Below are 19,112 nucleotides of genomic sequence, written 5' to 3'. Positions count from 1 at the left end.
TCTAGTGAAGCCAAAGCCCCTGCACTCAATCAGTGTGGGTGAAGTGGGATGTGTGTGTGTCCTGCTCACACAAACCCAGGCCTTGAACCATCAGAAAACACACCCGAGGGCCTGAATACTACTTCTGGAGAAACATTTGTTATGTCTCTGTTAGCAAGGGAAAGAGTTTGAGAGGATGGGAACGGAGCAAAACAATTGGCTGTGAAAGGTCAGAGAGGAAAAAACTCTTTTGTTTTCATTAAATGATCACTTTGAAAAAGACAGTGACTTACAGAAATGTAAAAGGCTGGGACCAAAGTCACACATTACAAAAAATGATTACAAATGTGTTGTGACTGAACTGCAGTGGAAACTCAATCTAAACTGGGCCTCAGTTCTTGGATTCTCTTTATCTTAATCTATCATTTGCCCTCTTTTCTCTGCGTCCCCTTTTCTTTTCATAGAGTCCAACCTACTTTTTTTTTGCCATTTGGGCCATGTTGTTTGTCTTGTCCCTTTCTCTGCCACGCTTTGCCTTTCCCCTTCTGTCTCTCCCTTCTGCCACTATTTCCCTGCATCCCTCAAACCTCTTCCACTCTTCGATCCTTCCTCTTTCCTCCTTCTCTTCCTGCTTTCTCTCTGGCAGGCCACCCACACGTCCTCCAATATGCAAGAGGGTGAGAGAAAGGGAGAGAGAAACAGGGGGGAGAGCGAGGTCTATAAATACAAAAAGGCCAAGCAGAGTTGCAACACTTGGTGAGCTCGACACCGCTTTTATATAACTGGGCCAGCGAAGCAGATTGTGTTAGATGTTTAAAAAGCCATTTGTATTTCTAGATCCTTTTTCTCACAGAGAAGATTCTAAAAGCAGGTGCCATGGGGCTGCCAGTCTTTCAGTTTGTAAAAAGCACGAGTAGCACTGATGCACTGAATACAATCACCCACACACCAGCGATGGGGTTATAAAAGGCATGCAAAGCCTCCTGGAAAAGACTGTCATGTGCCAACAGATACGACTGTGGTTGTATCAACCGCCAGTTATGCCATCCAACAGATGTAGGTAATGTCATGAAAAATATAAGGTTAAAAACCTCGAGAAAGCATATGGCCGTTTAAGTGGAAAGCTGCAGATTTGTTTGATATAAACAAATTTGAATATAAATGAAAAATCAAACCACGTTTTTAAGGCAGAGGAATCATTACTGCAAATCTATGAAGCAGGAGTGTGTGGGCCATGTTTCAATCACATCAGGAAAATGAGAAGATATAGACTGGATGGAGTGGTGAGGAGTCCTTCCCTGCCTTTTGTCCTGTGGTAACTGGGATAGGCACCAGACCACCCTACAACCCTAAGGTGGATAACCAGCTAAAGCGATTAAGAAAATGGATTAGGTTAGACCCACTGAGTTACCTTTATAAAAATATTTCAAAAAATCATAATATTTTTCAGTACCTTCTTCTTCATCTTCACATTTTTGAAGATGGCGTGTACCCTCCAGGTCTTGGCAAACATGGCTCCGAAAGCTGTTGTGTATCCAACAATGAGGATCCACGTCCGAACCTATCAGAACAACAGTGAGACATGAAATTGTGTCATGCCATAAACTGGTGATCAAGGCTGGAAACAACATCTGATCTGACAGCTATTTGCATTTTTCTCCAGAAGTTCATTCAAAGTAGCATTATGAAGCATTCTAAAAATAAGGCGCTGTCAGATTTATTTCCCATCTCTGAAGCTCTGGGAGAACATCCTGGACTATGAAGCTGTCACACTCCTGAGCGCATTTCAATTTTAATGAAAAACAAAATGTAGACCTCTTACTTCCACGGCACAAATAGCGCCGCTGATGTGTTTTTAAAGCTTCAAGTGCGATTTTCTTCAACTGAGAAAATCCTAATACAGCCACAGAGACCCTGTGTGCGCGATTTCATGTTTTGTATTTGATTACTGTATATGGTACACATTTTCTTTTTACCTGTGTATCTGTGTACAAGCTCTCTATATCTGCATACACATATGAGAAAGCAACAAAATGTGGCACAGCGGTAAAGAAAAGAAGAAGACAGCAAAAAAACAATTACGCCATTTGTTCTCAAAGCAACCAGCAGATATTGATCGGTAGCAGTGAATGGATAAACCTCTGTGCTCCTCTGCTGCAGGACCCGAAGTCTGAAGTGACAAACTCTGTTGTGGCTCTGCAGCAGAGCTTGAACCAGGTGACAGAAGTTCAAGACGTGCTCTGCCTAACACCTCTTTGGCACACATGTGCATATTTGTGTCTCTATATCTGAACAGGGTGGGTGTCTCAGTGGAAACCAGTTATCACTGTAATCAAAACTCTTTAATTAATCCAGTATCTACACAGTCACACAGTAATGCTACCTGAGGGGAGATACTTAATATGCAGCATGCTTACAAAAGGCCTGCAGAGAGAGATTCTGTTAGTTTTCACACAGTCACATGTGAATACTATTCATATTTTGGTAGTGCTTTCCATTCTTTAGAAACTGTTATATGACATAAGATTCTGGGGATGAGAAGTGACCCAGCAAAGACTTCTGTCCGGCCCACTGAACGACTTTAGAAAATGTGTAGGAGGGCATCAATTCTGGTTTATTAATTGTATTTTCCTACATTTTACCGTTTTTCCTACAGATAAAGCCCATTCATACTACACCAAAATAACTAAGCACCTGATAAACAATTACATGATAGAAAAGTTTTTCACTATATACTATTTTTTTCTAAATCCATAGTAAAACAAAAAGAATAAATAAAATAAATTCTGTAAAATAACAAAAACTTTCTGTTTTATTATTATACGCCAGTCAGAGAGCTACAAGAACTTTTTGCAAATTTAAGCCCAAACAGTCACGCTGACAGCTGTCTTTCATTTACTGCAGCAACATTTCATTATCATGCAGAAACACTGCGATGATATATCTTATATTAAAATATCTGAGGTAGTCAATAAAAAGTTAAATCCCTTTACTCTGACAGCAAGGAGAGTTTCACGTAATATCAAAGTGGGCTGTATGAGTTTGACATTACTGACATAAGATGAGAGCAAACATGTCCAGAAGAGAATTTCATATTTGTATACACATATTCAGATAAGATGTGTACACTGTTTATAATAAAGGTTTCGCCTCCTCTGGACGCTATTGAGTCCATTTCTTTTTTAAAAACCAATCAACTTGAACCAACGAGTGCTCACAGAATATGTTTGGTTAATATGCTGATACATTGATTTAAAACAAAGACATAAAGCTTGCATCTCTTTTTTGACTAATAAAATATACTTTGGTGGTGTGGCAGTGGATGGGTATTTTTTTCTCCTTTTTAATTTAGGCTAATTTTACATTCTTGCCTTTATTCATTATTTTATTTATAGGAGAACACTCTTAAGAGGACTCACGGTGCAGAGGGTCTCAAACTCTTTGTCAGAAACAAAACCTCCGTCCAGACCAAACAGGAAGATAGATGCATAGGAGAGCATGCCTCCAAGGATGATCAGGTTATTCATGTAGGGACTGGACATCTTGATTAATCTGAAAAGAAAAGGATTAGAGGAGATTCAAATGATGATAGAGTAGAGTTTAATCTTATACAAAGTGAGAGCTGCTAAATAATAGTATTTCTCCAGAAATAGTTCATCATTATGCTCATGCTTCATCATTTTTTGATTTCAATACTAGAGATGGACCGATCCGATATTACGTATCGGTATCGGTCCGATACTGACCTAAATTACTGGATCGGATATCGGAGAGAAATAAATAATGTAGTCCGATCCAAAGTATCACAAAATCACCTCACAAAACACGCTACATGGCGCATCGGAGCAGTATGCGTTACGTGATAGAGCGGCTGTTGTCTGCTAGACCTGTCGGCGGTCTGTTGGAGCATTTGGAGCCTCACTACATACTTCCTAACCGCAGCATCTCATCTTGGCGAAAACTATCCCCGAGAAGTAAAGCAAGTGTGTGAGTTCATCCCTGAATGTTTGCATAGTATTTCCACGTTAAGCTTAACAACTGATATATGGATCCACAACTGGACTGGCCATCGGAGTTCCATATTGAGGTGAAAAGGAAGCGATTTGTCCCGTACGTCAGCTAGAATTAAAAAATGGACACAAAGCTGGAGTTATTCTGTCTTTGCTGTGCAGTTGCATCTACTTATCTCATTCTCTCCTCCTTCCTCTCCTGTTATTACTTCAAACATGAAACTGATCAATGATCAGCTGATTGGCTTTTCTGCTGTAAGTCCCGTCTTTCTTGTTTGTTTATCGCCCACTTTGCGCTAGAAAGAGGACACCAGCAGAAAAACAACAGCAGCACGTTTAAGCGTGATCAGCTGTTGTTAGAATGTATTTAATATTACTTTCTAGTATCAGCTGATGTTTGCTGCAGCCACAGCTGTAAAAAGTGCTGGTCATGATGTCAGTTTGGTTACCTGGTGAGAGGGAAACATGCAGATGAAACCAGGAGATGTCCTTACTGAATCATCAGAGCTGAACAGGTGATGGAGAAACAGGTTTACCTTTTAGATGACATGAATGGGTTCAAGGGAAGTTATGAATTGTTTCTGAGAAATAACACCAGGATCCTTTTCTAAGTAGCTGACAGCTGGTAACTGTGCAGGGGCGGGTATAGCAAAGTTTTGTGGGGGGCCAAGTAGGGCATTAACAGGGAAAGGGGGGCACAAAGAAATACTTTTCTTTCTTATGTGATTTAAAAACTTTGAATAAACAATTATCTGAATCTTAAAATAAAAGTGGTCATCTGATTAAATATATAGAAATCCATTATTGTATATAGTAACTAATAAGTCTAATATACACCCTAGTAAGCTATAGTACTTTTTCCTTTGGGAAAGTACCATCTGCAGTCTGCAATTCTGTTGAAGAAAGATGTTGAATCTATTTAAATATTGTAGAAAAATAATTGATTTCTGTGCATTTGTTTTATACTTGCATTAAATTAAAGTTGATTACATCGATTAAAGGTGGGGGGTGGTTCCCTAATATTTTTGCTGGCAACCCTATTACTTAGGTAGGTAAGTACTCTTTAAAATACCAGAATAGGGAGGATGGTGTAGGCTTAAATTTATCAGATTGATCAGTATTGCTGAACTATAAAATGTTTTGGGTGGAGTGTATTTTTTGCATACAGATATAACAGAATAGCTTCAGTCTCTTGTTTTTTAAAACTTGAGTATGAACTTATACCAAATGCAGCAAAATATTTATAAAAAACAGTTTTATTGATTACAAAATACGCTATATCGGATTCATATTGGTATCGGCAGATATCCAAATTTATGATATCGGAATCTGTATCGGACATTAAAAAGTGGTATCGTGCCATCTCTATTTAATACCATTCAGTCTCCTCAGACTCTTCTACCACTACTTCTCTCTTCCTACTAGTCCATAATTTACCTTCTTCCTTCCACTCTACATTGACAAATTTCACCTTCTCTGGCCAGTTGTACAACTTGTTCTGACCTGTGATTCCGATTCTTGATGTTGAAGAACAGGAAGGCCCCGGCCATGAGCATGCCCAGTATGGTGATGGTGGACAGGATGCTGTAGAGCGGCACATTGATGTGGCGCCTCTGCAGACGCACAAACGTCCGATCCTTCGGTGGCTCTACACCTACAAGAAAGAAGGTTTGTGATATAAGCAAAACAGTTATTTTATCATAGTAAAGCATAAAATAAAACTGTCTTAACTTCAATTCTTTCAATGAATAGTGATGCTGCAGTAGCATCGGTTATTTTTAGAGATAATTTCCTGGTCCCCCAGTTTCCACTAGTTAAGTGTCTCTATGATAATGGCTCTTAGGATCCTGCACTTTCTTTTCCCTTTTTTTGCTGTATTTTTCTATCTCCAGTATGCCAATCGATCGTAATAGCATCATCTTACATATTTCCACTTACCGTGGTCAGCGATGTGGAAACAAGCTTTTTAGAAGCTACAGTCTTAGACTTTCTGTATGTGGAGAAAGGCTCAGAAAATGGCTTTGAGCATCGCACAAATTACAAAGTATGTCAACACAGGGAAACATGGGAGGGGTTGAAGAAAAATGTACTGGTAAATAATTTAGCTGTGAGAGAACAGTTTAGGGAGGTGAGTTCCTCCACTGAGTGGTGGTGTTGTCTGAGTGGGTCTGTATATTGATGTTAGTTGGAAGGAGTTTGGGTTCAAGAGCATAAGTGAGCATAAAAGGAGCTGCTAAGTTTTTAGCCTTTACTGAAACATCCTGGTTAAAAAAAAATTGGAATAATCAGCAGATTTTCTTTAGTGAGTTTTAGATTCCTCACACAGCCACATACCTTGGAACCTGATGGAGTTGTTGATGAGGTCCAGCACATCAGCAATTGCATTGTATTCACCGACTTTCACTTCCTGTCCCTCTGTTGAAACCGAAAAAAAGCACAGATATGTAGGCATCAACATAAATATATGTAAATAAACTCTCCAAGCGTCATATAAAAATGCATACAGTTAAACCCAATTTTGAAAGCTTGCAGCTCTATCTGACACTGACACTGCAGGTTCACAATGACAGTACGCTAATGTTCAGCAAGTAATTTTACTCATGTTAACAGTCTTAGTTTAGCTTGACAATGTGCTAATGCTTTCTATGTAGCACTGTAAAATTTACAGCTGAGACTGATAAGAGAACTAATAATTGCTCAGGAAACCAAAACATTACATGGCCCGATGATGGTGCAAAAGGAAAGGAGACATTCACTCGAATGCAAAGACCACGAACGGAAAATGAATGTCTGTGTTAAATACATCTGCGTTCCATTTAGAAGTAGTAGAGACATTTCACTAGAAACCCTTAATTTAATTCGCACTGTTTTGGTCTAATAAAAGTCACCTGGAGGTCAAAGTCACTGAGGCTCTGTGGGAATCTTTTCATTATTTTTTGTTTCGTTCCAATACATCAAGTAGATGTTCAGATATCACAGCAATTCATCCATGACCTTCTGACTAACTCAGCAGGCAAACTGTCATCACCATCCCTCCAGCCATATTGTTAGTAAGACATTAATTGGTTAGATCAATTAATGTGTAATCATTCAGGTAGTCATATTAAAATCCATCAGAACTGTGTTTTGGTGAGTTTTACTTTTGTTTGATGTTTGAGCTTTACTTTGCCAAATGATTTATTCTTCAGTTCTGGAAACTTGGCACCAACGTGAAATGCCACTTTTTTGGGCAGTTATTGTGGAGCATTAGTTAAAGTCACTGTAATTTCAATGGTCAACAGAACATAAAAACTGCATGCCTTTGCTGCTGCAGACACACTTTTCAATTCAGCATTCTTTGAGAGTCATGTCTCTGTGTCTTTGATTTATTGTGCCTGAAAGAAGAAGCAGTAGTGTGGAAGGCCTGCTTCAACAGACAACTTCAGTGAAGTCTGATATGGAAACTTGAATCTTGCTTTGTACATACACTGAGAATCCAGTAGCTAAAGTTAGCTGAATGCAGTGACCCATATCAGTTTTCATTCATCTACAGAGGTAGGACGGCATTTCATTTTTTTAATCGGACTTATTTATGAACAAAAAAAGAGACAAATTATTAGTCCAAGTAGGATATTTTATAGATCTTTGCAGACGTCTGGATGGGTTCTTTAATTATAAGAAGCACCATGCTGGGTTTATAAAATGTTGGACCAAGTGTTTCACATTTGGAGAAAATGAGATAGAGGAACAAATAAAATTCACACATTAATCTGACGTAGTGAATAACCCAGCTTTAAGCTCTATCGTTACACACAGTAATACAACCTCAAAGAGAGCTTTAAACCCCAAGATTTTCCAAGGGCCATTAGTGATTTAACAAAATATCCATAACACTAAATTTTAAGACACTCATGATTACCTACATTTAAAATTCTCAAATGGCAGCTTTCATTTTCACCCGAAAATGGCCAGAAAGTGATCTTATTGTTTTATATAGTTTTAATTCCTTGTGTATTATACGTCAGTGAAACCAGGAGTTTAACGGAAAGCAGATACTGTAGTCAGCAAACAAAGAAATAAAAACCTGACAAATGCAGCAAAAAGCATACTTCAAAGGGTAGTTATATCTATCTCTTACTTATTTTAGAGCAAACAATAATTATATATTTTTTTATTACAGTATCAGGTTGCTTTAGTGTTTTCTGATTACATTCAGGGGATAGCAAACTGCAGTAACCCCACCCCATAAACACCATCAGCCTCTCCGGAGCTGTGCTCAAACACAGCTATTTCAGAGTTTACAGTTTTTTTCTTTTAGAAGCAACGATGAGTCTCTCAGGTGTAATACAGGAGGAAGCATAACCTTGTCAGACAGACCTGGGTACTCACTCATAAAGATTACTCAGATTACACAAGGGGGACAGAGAGAGGGGACAGATTATCCAGATCTTTTTTTTTCTTTGTAAGTACTACAAACAACCCGTAATTTCTCGTGCTGCAGATGTCAAATCTCTCTGATCCTCGCTGCTATCACTCTTGCAGGCCCACTGAACTCTTCCGCAGCAATGCCCTTGAATGGAAAATGACAAACATCACCTACTGCAGCATCACAGGGCTCTTTTTTCTCTCTGAATGACCTCAAGTGACCTGAAGTTTTCCCATCAAACCAGCGTCAGCGATTGTTGAAAATGACTATTTGACAATTTTACAGTGCAGTAAATGTGCTTGGGCAATAAGATTTGCATTTCTCAACCCTCTCACAGTGACTCAGGGCCACTGACTAATTTCTCTTGACTGCGTCCTAAACAGCAGAAGGGACTATATATCAGCATTCCTCCTTTCAAACGCTGCAATGCTATCACAGCATTCTGTCCCCACAGGAATACGGATGGCTGCAGCAGGATGTTAAATTCAACCTGTCGCTCAGTCTGTGGCCTGACATTTAATTGTCTTTTGTTTGATTAGTCAATATAACACAATTGAAAATTCAGTGAAAATGTCATTAAAATGTAGAAGTTTGATAATAATAAAAATGAAAATGAATATGAAAATTATTAACACCTGCATAGTTATTATTCTTTCATTTTTATGCTTTTTCCCCCATCACAGCCATATCATTACCATCCATCTCCTGAGTATAATTGTTCTAATTACCTCGGAGTATGTTAGAATAACAAATTGTTACAATTTAACTTTGAAGAAATCCATAAGAAAGCACTTAAACTTAAACAGTCATCCAGCATTCAGTGTTACAGGTGTTCAAGGTGTCTCAAAAGCTGACGAGGACTCTTTTTATTACACAAAAAAGGCAATGGTTTAAAGTGGGACTACCAAGACATTTTTAGACAACAACAGTCTCTATGAGAAGTTTCAGTCTGGTTTTAGAGCTCGTCACAGCACTGAAACCGCCTTACTGAGAGTTTTTAATGATTTGCTTTTAACTGTAGACTCTGGTTGTGCTGCTGTCCTAGTAACCTTAGACCTGACAGCAGCCTTTGATACTGTTGATCACAACATACTGTTATCCCGCCTAGAACACTGTGTCGGTTTGAAAGGTACTGTCTTAAAGTTTTTCCAGTCCTACCTGGATAACAGGAGTTTTTCTGTTCACCTCGGCGAACTGTCATCTCCCAGAGCTCCTTTAACTTGTGGTGTACCTCAGGGGTCCATTCTAGGCCCCCTGCTGTTTACTCTGTATTTGCTCCCTCTGGGCGATGTGCTGCGCAAACATAATGTGTCCTTCCACACCTTTGCTGATGACATTCAGATCTACCTCCCTCTGAGGTTAGACTGTAAGGACTCTTTGCAGCCGTTATTCTCCTGTCTGTCTGACATTAAGACTTGGATGGCTCTTAACTTCCTACATCTAAATGAAAGTAAAACTGAAGTCATTGTGTTTGGGCTTCCTAAAGACCCCAACCTTTCCTTTGATTTTATGGGACCCCTAACTTCCAAATGTACTTCCTCCATTAAGAGCCTCGGTGTTACTTTTGACAGTGCTTTTAAATTTGATAAACAAATCAGCTCCGTAGTCAAGGGATCTTTTTATCATCTACGGATTTTAGCTAAAGTCAAGTCCTACCTGTGCAGGAACGATCTAGAAAGGGTGGTCCATGCTTTTATTACATCACGGCTGGACTACTGTAACTCCCTTTATGCTGGTTTAGATCGTTCCTGTCTGCATCGCCTCCAACTGGTGCAGAACGCTGCTGCTCGCATGCTGACCGGCTCCAAAAAGAGAGACCACATCACTCCGGTCCTCTGCTCTCTACACTGGCTCCCAGTTGCTTTTAGGATTGATTTTAAAATTTTACTGCTGGTTTTTAAGGCTCTTAATGGTACTGCACCTCCTTACCTGGCAGAGCTTCTTAGCATTTACCGCCCCAGGAGATCTTTGAGGTCAGCAGACCTGATGCTTTTAGATGTTCCCAGGTACAGATTAAAGACTAGGGGAGAGAGGGCTTTTGCTGTGGCTGCACCCAGACTGTGGAACAGTTTACCTCCTCACATCAGATTCTCCACAAGCCTAGGAACTTTTAAAACTGCTCTTAAAACTCACCTCTTCTCATTGGCTTTTAGCAAGGTTTAACTTACTGTTTTAACTTATTGTTTTTATCAGTGAGGTGTTTTATGTACTTGTGTTTTATTGGATTTTATATTTGTATTTTATTGTACAGCACTTTGGTCAGCCTTGGTTGTTTTTAAATGTGCTTTATAAATAAACTTGACTTGACTTGACAAGACGCTTCAAGTTCCAGGAGACACCAGCTGGCAAAATCAGTTCAAATTCAGGGAGCAGACTTTCATGGATGTGAAAGAAAGAGAAATTCTAGATGTTAGAAAACAAGAGATGAGTAGAAACTGAATCGCTAAAGATTTGCAGGAGAACCTGCTGAAGGCGGTCTGTACAGACACTCCATTCATGACCAACAGTGCTCAAAAGAAAAACAAGTAGCTTGTGTACTTGTGGTGTGAGATCTCTGGTATAAGAATGATATGGACCATAATAACAAGGGGATTATCTCTTCTAGGATTCTTTGAAATATGAGTTAAGAAGAATATAATTGCTTAAGAATAAGCAAGTTTATTAGTTAGTGAGTTAATTTCTTAGTATAATACCAAGTATCAGTGCCAAAGATCAGTACCTAAATGTGCCTAAGAGTCCTCACTTTAACTGGTAAATACAGAAGCCCCGCCCACCTGAGGTTCAAACCTTCTGTTTGCAAAGAGCAGCCAATCTGAAGACAGCTGGTTTTAACGGAGAAGAGATAAAACAGCTTGTTTCAGACAATGAGTGAACTGAGGGGTTGCACCTAGAAATAAATAAAGATTATTATAAACTGTGAATTATGTAAAGAAGTTCAACTAGAGTCCAAGAATCAATAACGAGCTGGCAATTAGCATTAAAGGTTTAAAGGCTGGACAAATTTAAAGCATTTTCAAGTCAGGGCCTCTCTGCTGGAATCTATTGCCTGAAGGTCCAAGATATAACTGGCATGATAACATGATTTTTTAAAAAGCCTTTCTGAAACTTACCCTTAAAAAATGTTCAGTTTAGCATTATGAAACATAGTTTTCCCCCCACTGATGCACCAGCATCATAATCACAGACTATCCTCATGCTGGTTTGAAAATTACAAAATGGAAATTGCCGGTACTCTTTTACTATAACTCTCTCTGCTGATTACCAAGGATCAGACCGCTTTTTATGAACACAGTCTGACCCATTTTTGTAGCAGTGTTTGTAAATGTAATCAAGGTTGTTTGGGCTTGTTTTTGTGTGAGCTTCACTTTAGACTGCCTTTAATCATGTTAACTGTATTTTTGTCATGTCTGATCTGTTAAATTCTAACAGAAAAAAAATAGAAAATTCCTGATTCCTTCAAAACACTGGTGATACAGGAGTCTTAAGAGCTATTTTAGTTGAAAGTCATGCTAAAACACTATTGCCTGGAGGTACGCTGACAGTAGCAGGTTGTTCTTATTCTAAATTCCTGCAAGACATGATGGAAATTCAGCAATTCAAATGCATCCCCTTACACTGAGGGGATGTGGTGGCTCTGTTGTGGGGGACATTTTCTGGTTTTGTTTAAATCCATCTATCGCCAAATCAATACAAAGTTTTTCCGAGTGATTACTTTTATCCTGTAAACATCTATCCTGGTTCACTGTAAGGATGAATGTTTTGATCCAAAGCGCTGGAGAGGTCACTAAAAAGTGGGGCAAGAATGAATAAATGATGTGAATCATACTCTATGACCTCGCAGTCAGATTGAGATTTAAACACCTGTGGGAGACTTTGGAGCAACATGTTAGACTTCACCTTTCAAACCACCAAATGAGGGAATATGTTTCGAAGAACAGTCCCTCTAGTATAGTGCAAAAAACTTACTTATCTACCATGCATGTAAGTGTGTTGATTCAAAATCTGTACTCAGAAGTACAGCAACTGAGATCAAGACCTCTAGTAGAGAGGGATCTCTTATTCCCATGAGAGAGTGGGAATAAAAGCCGTCGAGGCCCCTGACTAAGAAAGCCTGACAGGGGAAAATGGAGGATCAGAGGAGGAAACAGATGATAGGGTCATGTTGAGGATTGCTCCCTTTTGAAATATTCAAGCTGGGGCTGTCCCTGCACGCCTGGTGTGACAAAAGGGTGGCATAGTTACGAACCCTGACAAGTGAGGAAGAGGAGATTGGTGAAGGTTAAGAGGGGTGGATGAAATACAGTATCATAAGACCAAGATAAGATAGTGAGAGATGCGAATATAAGGAGATGACTTGATGGAGGAAAGCGGGAGAGACATGGAAAACAAAGTGAGGAAGAAGGGTGATAGATAAACACAGAAGGGGTTAAGAATTCTGCATATCAGAAATTTTGAATATCCATAGAAATATGTTGCCAGTCCTGTATTTTTAATGTTGCTATTTGTCATTGTGGTTTGGGGTTTTACTGTACTGCTATGCTATTTAAATTCTTGCTTATATTTTCTAACAAATTGATATGTTCTTACAAACTTATAATTAATCCATTAATAATACAAAGCAGGGGGCGCAGATTTGTGGAGGCAGCTATGTCGGCCCACCATCTTGAATACGATGACCAAGATAGACACCAGTGTTTCACCTAATCACGTTTTATGCATGTGGCTATAAACCAACCCCATACGCATAACACCAAAGTGGAGGACAAGGGACTTGTAAGCCAAACTCAAATTTTAATCCACCACTGCACCTTCAGATACAAGATATGAGGGATCATACCTACATTTATCGTCACCGAAGAAGCAAAAATGCAAATGAAAGAGACAAGGCAACAAAAAAAAGTTTCTCTTTTGGATGACAAAAGCATAATCACAGGCATAATACTATAATTCATTTTACCAGCCTTACTGGTACCATTAGAAAGGTTCCTTTTTGTGACAAAAAACAGATTTCACTTCCTAACAATCCAATTCATAACTACCGTTTTCATAAGAGAAAGTTACAGTTCATAACTCAGAAAACTTTGATCCTTAAATATTTTGTTTGTCAGCGGTCACTGTAGCGAGGATTACTCTCTTGAATTTGGAGCAGTAAGCAAACTGAACTGACTGCGATCTGCAATCTACTGACATTTAGTGGTGAGATTTTACACACTGTACCTTTAAAAGAAAGAAGAAATTATAATAAATTATAATTTTAAGATTATAAGAAATTATACTGTGTGTACTTTTTTTTAGTAATGAGTAATCGGCTTACCTTGTTTCTTCATCCTCCCACCCACCAACACACACACACACACACACACTTTTTACATTGTAATTACACATTACTGTTAGGGGTATGGACTGTATTACAGAGGATCCTCATTATTTTACATTATTTTAAGGTACAGCCTGTAATAAATTTCAGTGGTGTTTACATGGGAGGTAAGTTCTAAAGGGTGGAGCTGTCGACAGCGCTCATTCAGAAGGGCTAATTCTTCATCACACCTGAAAATGTAAACCTTTGTTTATTTTGTCCTTTAGACAATGACATTATTATTATGTTACAAAAGCAACATAATAAACTCTAAGGGTTTTCTCAGAGTTTCTGTCCTTTCTGATTGAAAGAGCAAACAAAAGTCCCCAACTCCCTTGGAAGACTCCCTCCTTCCCAAAATTGTCTAATTAAAATGTAACAAGGGAAAGTTAGGCTACTCTAATATTACTGGGAATCTGCAGTACAAGAAGGGTAAACACTCTCCTAATAAAAATGCAGCATCATTTGTTTCTCAACTCCAAATTCAGATAAATTACATCGTAAATGTTGGGGAAATTAGTTCATAAGTCACAGGCTGTATTATCATATACCACCACTGCTTTTTTTCCAAGTAAGCTGTGATGCCCCAAATGGTTAGACAAATCTTCTGTTCATTTAAAAACACTTTCTTTGTGTTAGTTTTATTAGATGTATTTATTTAATCCTTATTTATAATTGTTTGATGATTTAAGTGAATTTTGCTGTGCTAAGTGAATTTATAGGTGTATAAAAAACTGACTCCTAGTTACTATGATTTTGAATCAATTTGATTCCTTGCATGCAGCTCCCAAGGCAGTGTGGTCAATATCACAAAAACTGCTTTGTTAAATTAAACCCAGGTATAGGGCACTTGCACATAACACTTTCCTGCAGTTCTTCCTATTACATACTAGAGATGGACCGATCCGATATTACGTATCAGTATCGGTCTGATACTGATGTAAATATCGGAGAGAAATAAAAAATGTAATCCGATCCATTAAATATCAAAAAAGCACCTCACAAAACTTGCAACATGGCATAACTCATCTCATAAACGTAGCATGTCAGAGCAGTGTGCTCATGTGATAGAGCGGCTGTGTGTATTTGTAGCCTCACTACCAAACCAGCATTTCATTTCCGATGAAGTGATCCCAGAGAGAAGTAAAGCAAGTGTGTAAGTTTATCTCTGAATGCTTGTAAAGGATTCCAGCGTTAAGCTTAACAACCGATATATGGAGCGACTGCCTCTTCTTGCTGCTACTTCAACCGTGAAACTGATCAATGATCAGCTGATCGGCTTTTCTGTCGCGAGTCCGTCTCTCTTGTTTGTTTTTGGCCCACTTTGCACCAGAAAGAGGAAACCAGCGGCTGAACAACAGCAGCACGTTTAAGCTTGATAAGCTGTTGTTAGAATTTATTTAATATTACTTTCTACACCAGGATCCTTTTCTATGTAGCTGACGGCTGGTAACTGTGCAGGGGCGGATCTAGCAAAGTTTAGCCAGGGGGGCCGATAGGGCATGAACGGGGAAAAGGGGGCAAAAAGACATACTTTTCTTTCTTATTCTCATTTAAAATGTCTAGCTTTTAATAAATAATTGTCTGAATCTTACACCCAAAGTTTTAATCTGATGTAAAATGTATAGAAGTCCATTACTGTATATAGTAACTATTAAGTCTAATATACCCTAGTAAGCTATAGTACTTTTTCCTTTGGGAAGATACCGTCTGTGCAGTCTGCAATTCTGTTGAAGAAAGATGTTGAATCTATTTAATTATTCTTGAAAAATAATTTATTTCTGTGCATTTTTTTCACACTGCATCAAATTAAAGTTGATTACGTCGATTAAGCATCATGAGGTGGGGGGTAGTCCCCTATTTTTTTTTGCTGGAAGTTTGCAACCCTATTAGTTAGGTTGCTTAATATTTCTGCTAACTACTCTTTAAAATACCAGAATAGGAAGGATTGAGTAGGTTTAAGTTTATTAGATTGATCAGTATTGCTGAACTATGAAATATTTTGGGTGCAGTGTATTTTTTACATACAGGTATAACAGAATAGCTTTAGTGTTTTGTTTATTTAAACTTAAGTATGAACTTATACAAGATGCAGCAAGATATTAAAAAAAACAGTTTTATTGATTAAAAAACACTATATCGGATTCATATCAGTATCGGCAGATATCCAAATTTATGATATCGTATCAGACTTAGAAAAGTGGTATCGTGCCATCTTTATTACATACTAACTATACAATTTTTTTTAGGACAGTTGTCTGCACTCAGTCACCAACAAAGGCACACAGACCAGAAAGTGCATTCATATACTGCCTTTTATATTTCTTCTGCTGTCAGGGATAGAAACACACACACACATACACACAACACACACACACACAAGTGTGATGCAAACCGCCAGAGGGATCAAGCCCCTCTGCAGTCAGGAAGATAAGATGGTGAGGCAGAGAGGACTGAACAGTGCCATGCAGTGTGCTACATATAGTCTGGGAAGCCTGGGAGCTGGGAATCCCCTGCACCAAGATGCAATCTCTGGGTTATTCTCCCACTCAGCAGGCCCCATTGGCTCAAAACAACCTCAGGATGATGCCATATGAGGACAAAGATTACCGAGGCATGCTTCTCATATACATGTCCGCGCACAAATCCTATAATACCAGAGGAGTAAAGGGCATAGTTAAAGTTTTTGCAATTTATTGTTCATCTTATATGTCTTATGTGACCACACAGATAGCCCTGTGGAAGCTTTCCACACCAGAAATACAAATGTTCTAAACAATTCATGGCTATTTTTCTGGAAAACAGTTCTTACAGCAAATTTTTCTCTCCATAAAAATGATAAAAATATGTGAACAAAGCATCTAACTTCCAACGTGGAAATATTCTCAGCCTCTCTTTCTTCTGAATAGGTGTCTGCTGCAGCTATAGACAATGGTATGAACAATGGCAGCCTTTTAATTGGAACCAGATGGCTGTGATAATACAGCAAAACAACTTCAGTTCTTATTGAACAGAGATGTGAGTAATTCGCATTCAACAAATGATAGCAATATACTTCTAGAGTCTGGAGTCATGTTACGAACAAGTGTGGATAGCTACAGGAGGGTGTGACATGGGAAATGTAGTGAGCGTTAAATATAAATCAATTTGTTCTGTATTTTTCTCATATAACACATAATGTGTTGTGAAATTTTAAATGATTAAATACTTAATTGTTATGCTAGTAGCAATGAAATAAGGTTCTAAAGGTGTTTTCTTCTCTGTCACCAACACATCCACGCCTGTGGAGGGAATCGAGCGATGGAACCACAAAAGCGGCAAAAAGTGGGCCACTTGCACTTATACCGAGCCACCCTTACTGCTTCACACCAAGAAGGCTACTTTTGTCAACATCCTGGTCAGCCTGGGCTCTTTTCTGTGTGGAGTTTGCAGGCTCTCAACCTGCTTGCATAAGTTTCCTCTAGTCGAAAAAAATATACGTGCATTTCTAAATTGGCTGTATGAGTGGATGTGACAGTGTGTTTTTTCTCTCGTTCTCCCTCTCTTTCCAAAGTGTACTCTTCCCTTTTGGCCTGTGTCAGCTATGATAGGCTCCACACACCCCAGGAACCTAATTTATAGTAAAAAAAAAAAAAAGAGAGAGACAGGTGGTGATGTCACACATACCTTGAAACTGGTTGAATTTTATTGTGCCCATTCTCTCTCCATTACGAAACATGACTTGGCCCTGAAAAAAAGGAAACACAAGAAGAAGAATATAACATCATTAATTTAACTCAAATGATTCCATAACCATTTTAAATTGTTAAAACATACTCTGCTGATGAAGAACTTGCAGCCTAAGGTATAAATTGAACTAAGCAGTAAAAAAAAAAAAAATAGAAGCTTACTTCAACTAAATTTATGCACAGTGCTTTCCTGATACTGGAGTGTTGACAGGAAAAGTCTCGGCTCGTGCACTCTGCATCTCATTTGATTAGAACGGGCCAAAATTGATCTGTTTATAGAAGTAAACAAAATTATCCTTCAGCCAATTAATTTACTAATATCTTTGGAACGAGATTGGGTCAGCACAGCAGAATGATTTAACTGTGTTTACTCACTTAGCAGTGGTGCAAATCTGAGCTCAGAGAGCAGTTTAAAAAACTATTCTTTAAGTGCATCTCATCTGTGGCTAAGAAAAAAAAAACTGTTGTAGCTGTTCATGACCGAAATGCATTTTTGTCAAGGTGTGCTTTTACTGGTCGAACAGCCACCTGACAATAGCTAAAAATAACAATGGAAAACTTTCTGATCTCCAAAGGAATAAAATAAGCAGTTTCAGGCCAGGGAGTGTCTGGCAAATTTAGACAGGATGGAGCAAAATTCAACTTTTGGCAGTATCATAAGACATATTCAAACCAATTGTGTCTTTGTGACTTCCACCTTATTTTCCCTTTTTTCTTCTTCTATATTCTTCTTCCCACTCCATCCTTTCTTTATCTCTGTCTCCCGCTTGATGCATCAACATTGTTCAATTAATTCAGCCCACCATCTGCTTACAGAGGTCCTTAATTACACATTTAACTGGGTTTTATATTAGCACTTGGCTAGCATAGATAGATAGATAGATAGATAGATAGATAGATAGATAGATAGATAGATAGATAGATAGATAGATAGATAGATAGATAGATAGATAGATAGATAGATAGATAGATAGATAGATAGATAGATAGATTTAAAAAAGAGCTGAGGGGAATGTGGGGGACGGAAGCCAGAGCCAATTTTGCCTCAAAAAGATGGAAAGCTTTGAAGTAGCTGTGCAAGATCCCACCCCTCTGTTTGAATCCGAGTCTTTGTGTGGCATCTTTGATGTTTGCAGGAGTGTGTATGCACATCCATGCATGTCTATGTGTATGCACTTTAAATGATGCCACATCATGCCTATGTGCATGCATGTGCCCCCCGATAACGCATGCATGTCTGAGATACTCCTGGGACACCGTCTCCAGCGCTACTTTTACCTTGGCAATGTAAAACAGATCCTCTGCTAATTTTACACCACAGTGTCAATCTGACTTGTCAAGGCTAACAAGTTCCTTTTGTCACACACAGCACTTTTCTACAATATGCTACGCAATTCTTTCTGAAGCCTAAGGAGGATCGTACAGCGTAATGCAGTTCAGCTCATTAGGCATTACACTGAGATAACTGTGGTGTGTAAACAGGGTCAGACAATGTGAGTTGAAAACAGGGGAACTTGACTTGAACCCATAATGACTCTAAGTGTATGCATCCAGGTTTCTAGAGTAGCTGCATGCTGCACATGCTCTCACTCAACATTAGCATAACCACCATAATTGCCCTTCATATCAGCAAA

At 38.7% G+C, this 19,112-nt stretch overlaps 1 protein-coding gene across 1 annotated transcript in view; it reads right to left on the bottom strand.

Moving 5' to 3' along the window:
• gabbr2 (gamma-aminobutyric acid (GABA) B receptor, 2) overlaps window positions 1–19,112 on the bottom strand; it is a 185,714-nt gene that overhangs the window by 53,355 nt on the left and 113,247 nt on the right. Inside the window, exons 8-12 of the mRNA XM_085148616.1 lie at window positions 17,417–17,477; window positions 6,324–6,404; window positions 5,493–5,643; window positions 3,399–3,531; window positions 1,433–1,540 (exon numbers count right to left, since the gene is read on the bottom strand). Of these exons, the coding sequence (XP_085004742.1) occupies window positions 1,433–1,540; window positions 3,399–3,531; window positions 5,493–5,643; window positions 6,324–6,404; window positions 17,417–17,477 (534 nt within the window). The remainder of the gene's footprint in view (window positions 1–1,432; window positions 1,541–3,398; window positions 3,532–5,492; window positions 5,644–6,323; window positions 6,405–17,416; window positions 17,478–19,112) is intronic.

This window comes from Neolamprologus multifasciatus, chromosome 22, assembly GCF_963576455.1.
Source record: "Neolamprologus multifasciatus chromosome 22, fNeoMul1.2, whole genome shotgun sequence".
NCBI lineage: Eukaryota > Metazoa > Chordata > Actinopteri > Cichliformes > Cichlidae > Neolamprologus > Neolamprologus multifasciatus.
The sequence above is the reverse complement of the archived record's forward strand: the minus strand, read 5'-3'. Positions and strand labels throughout refer to the sequence as shown.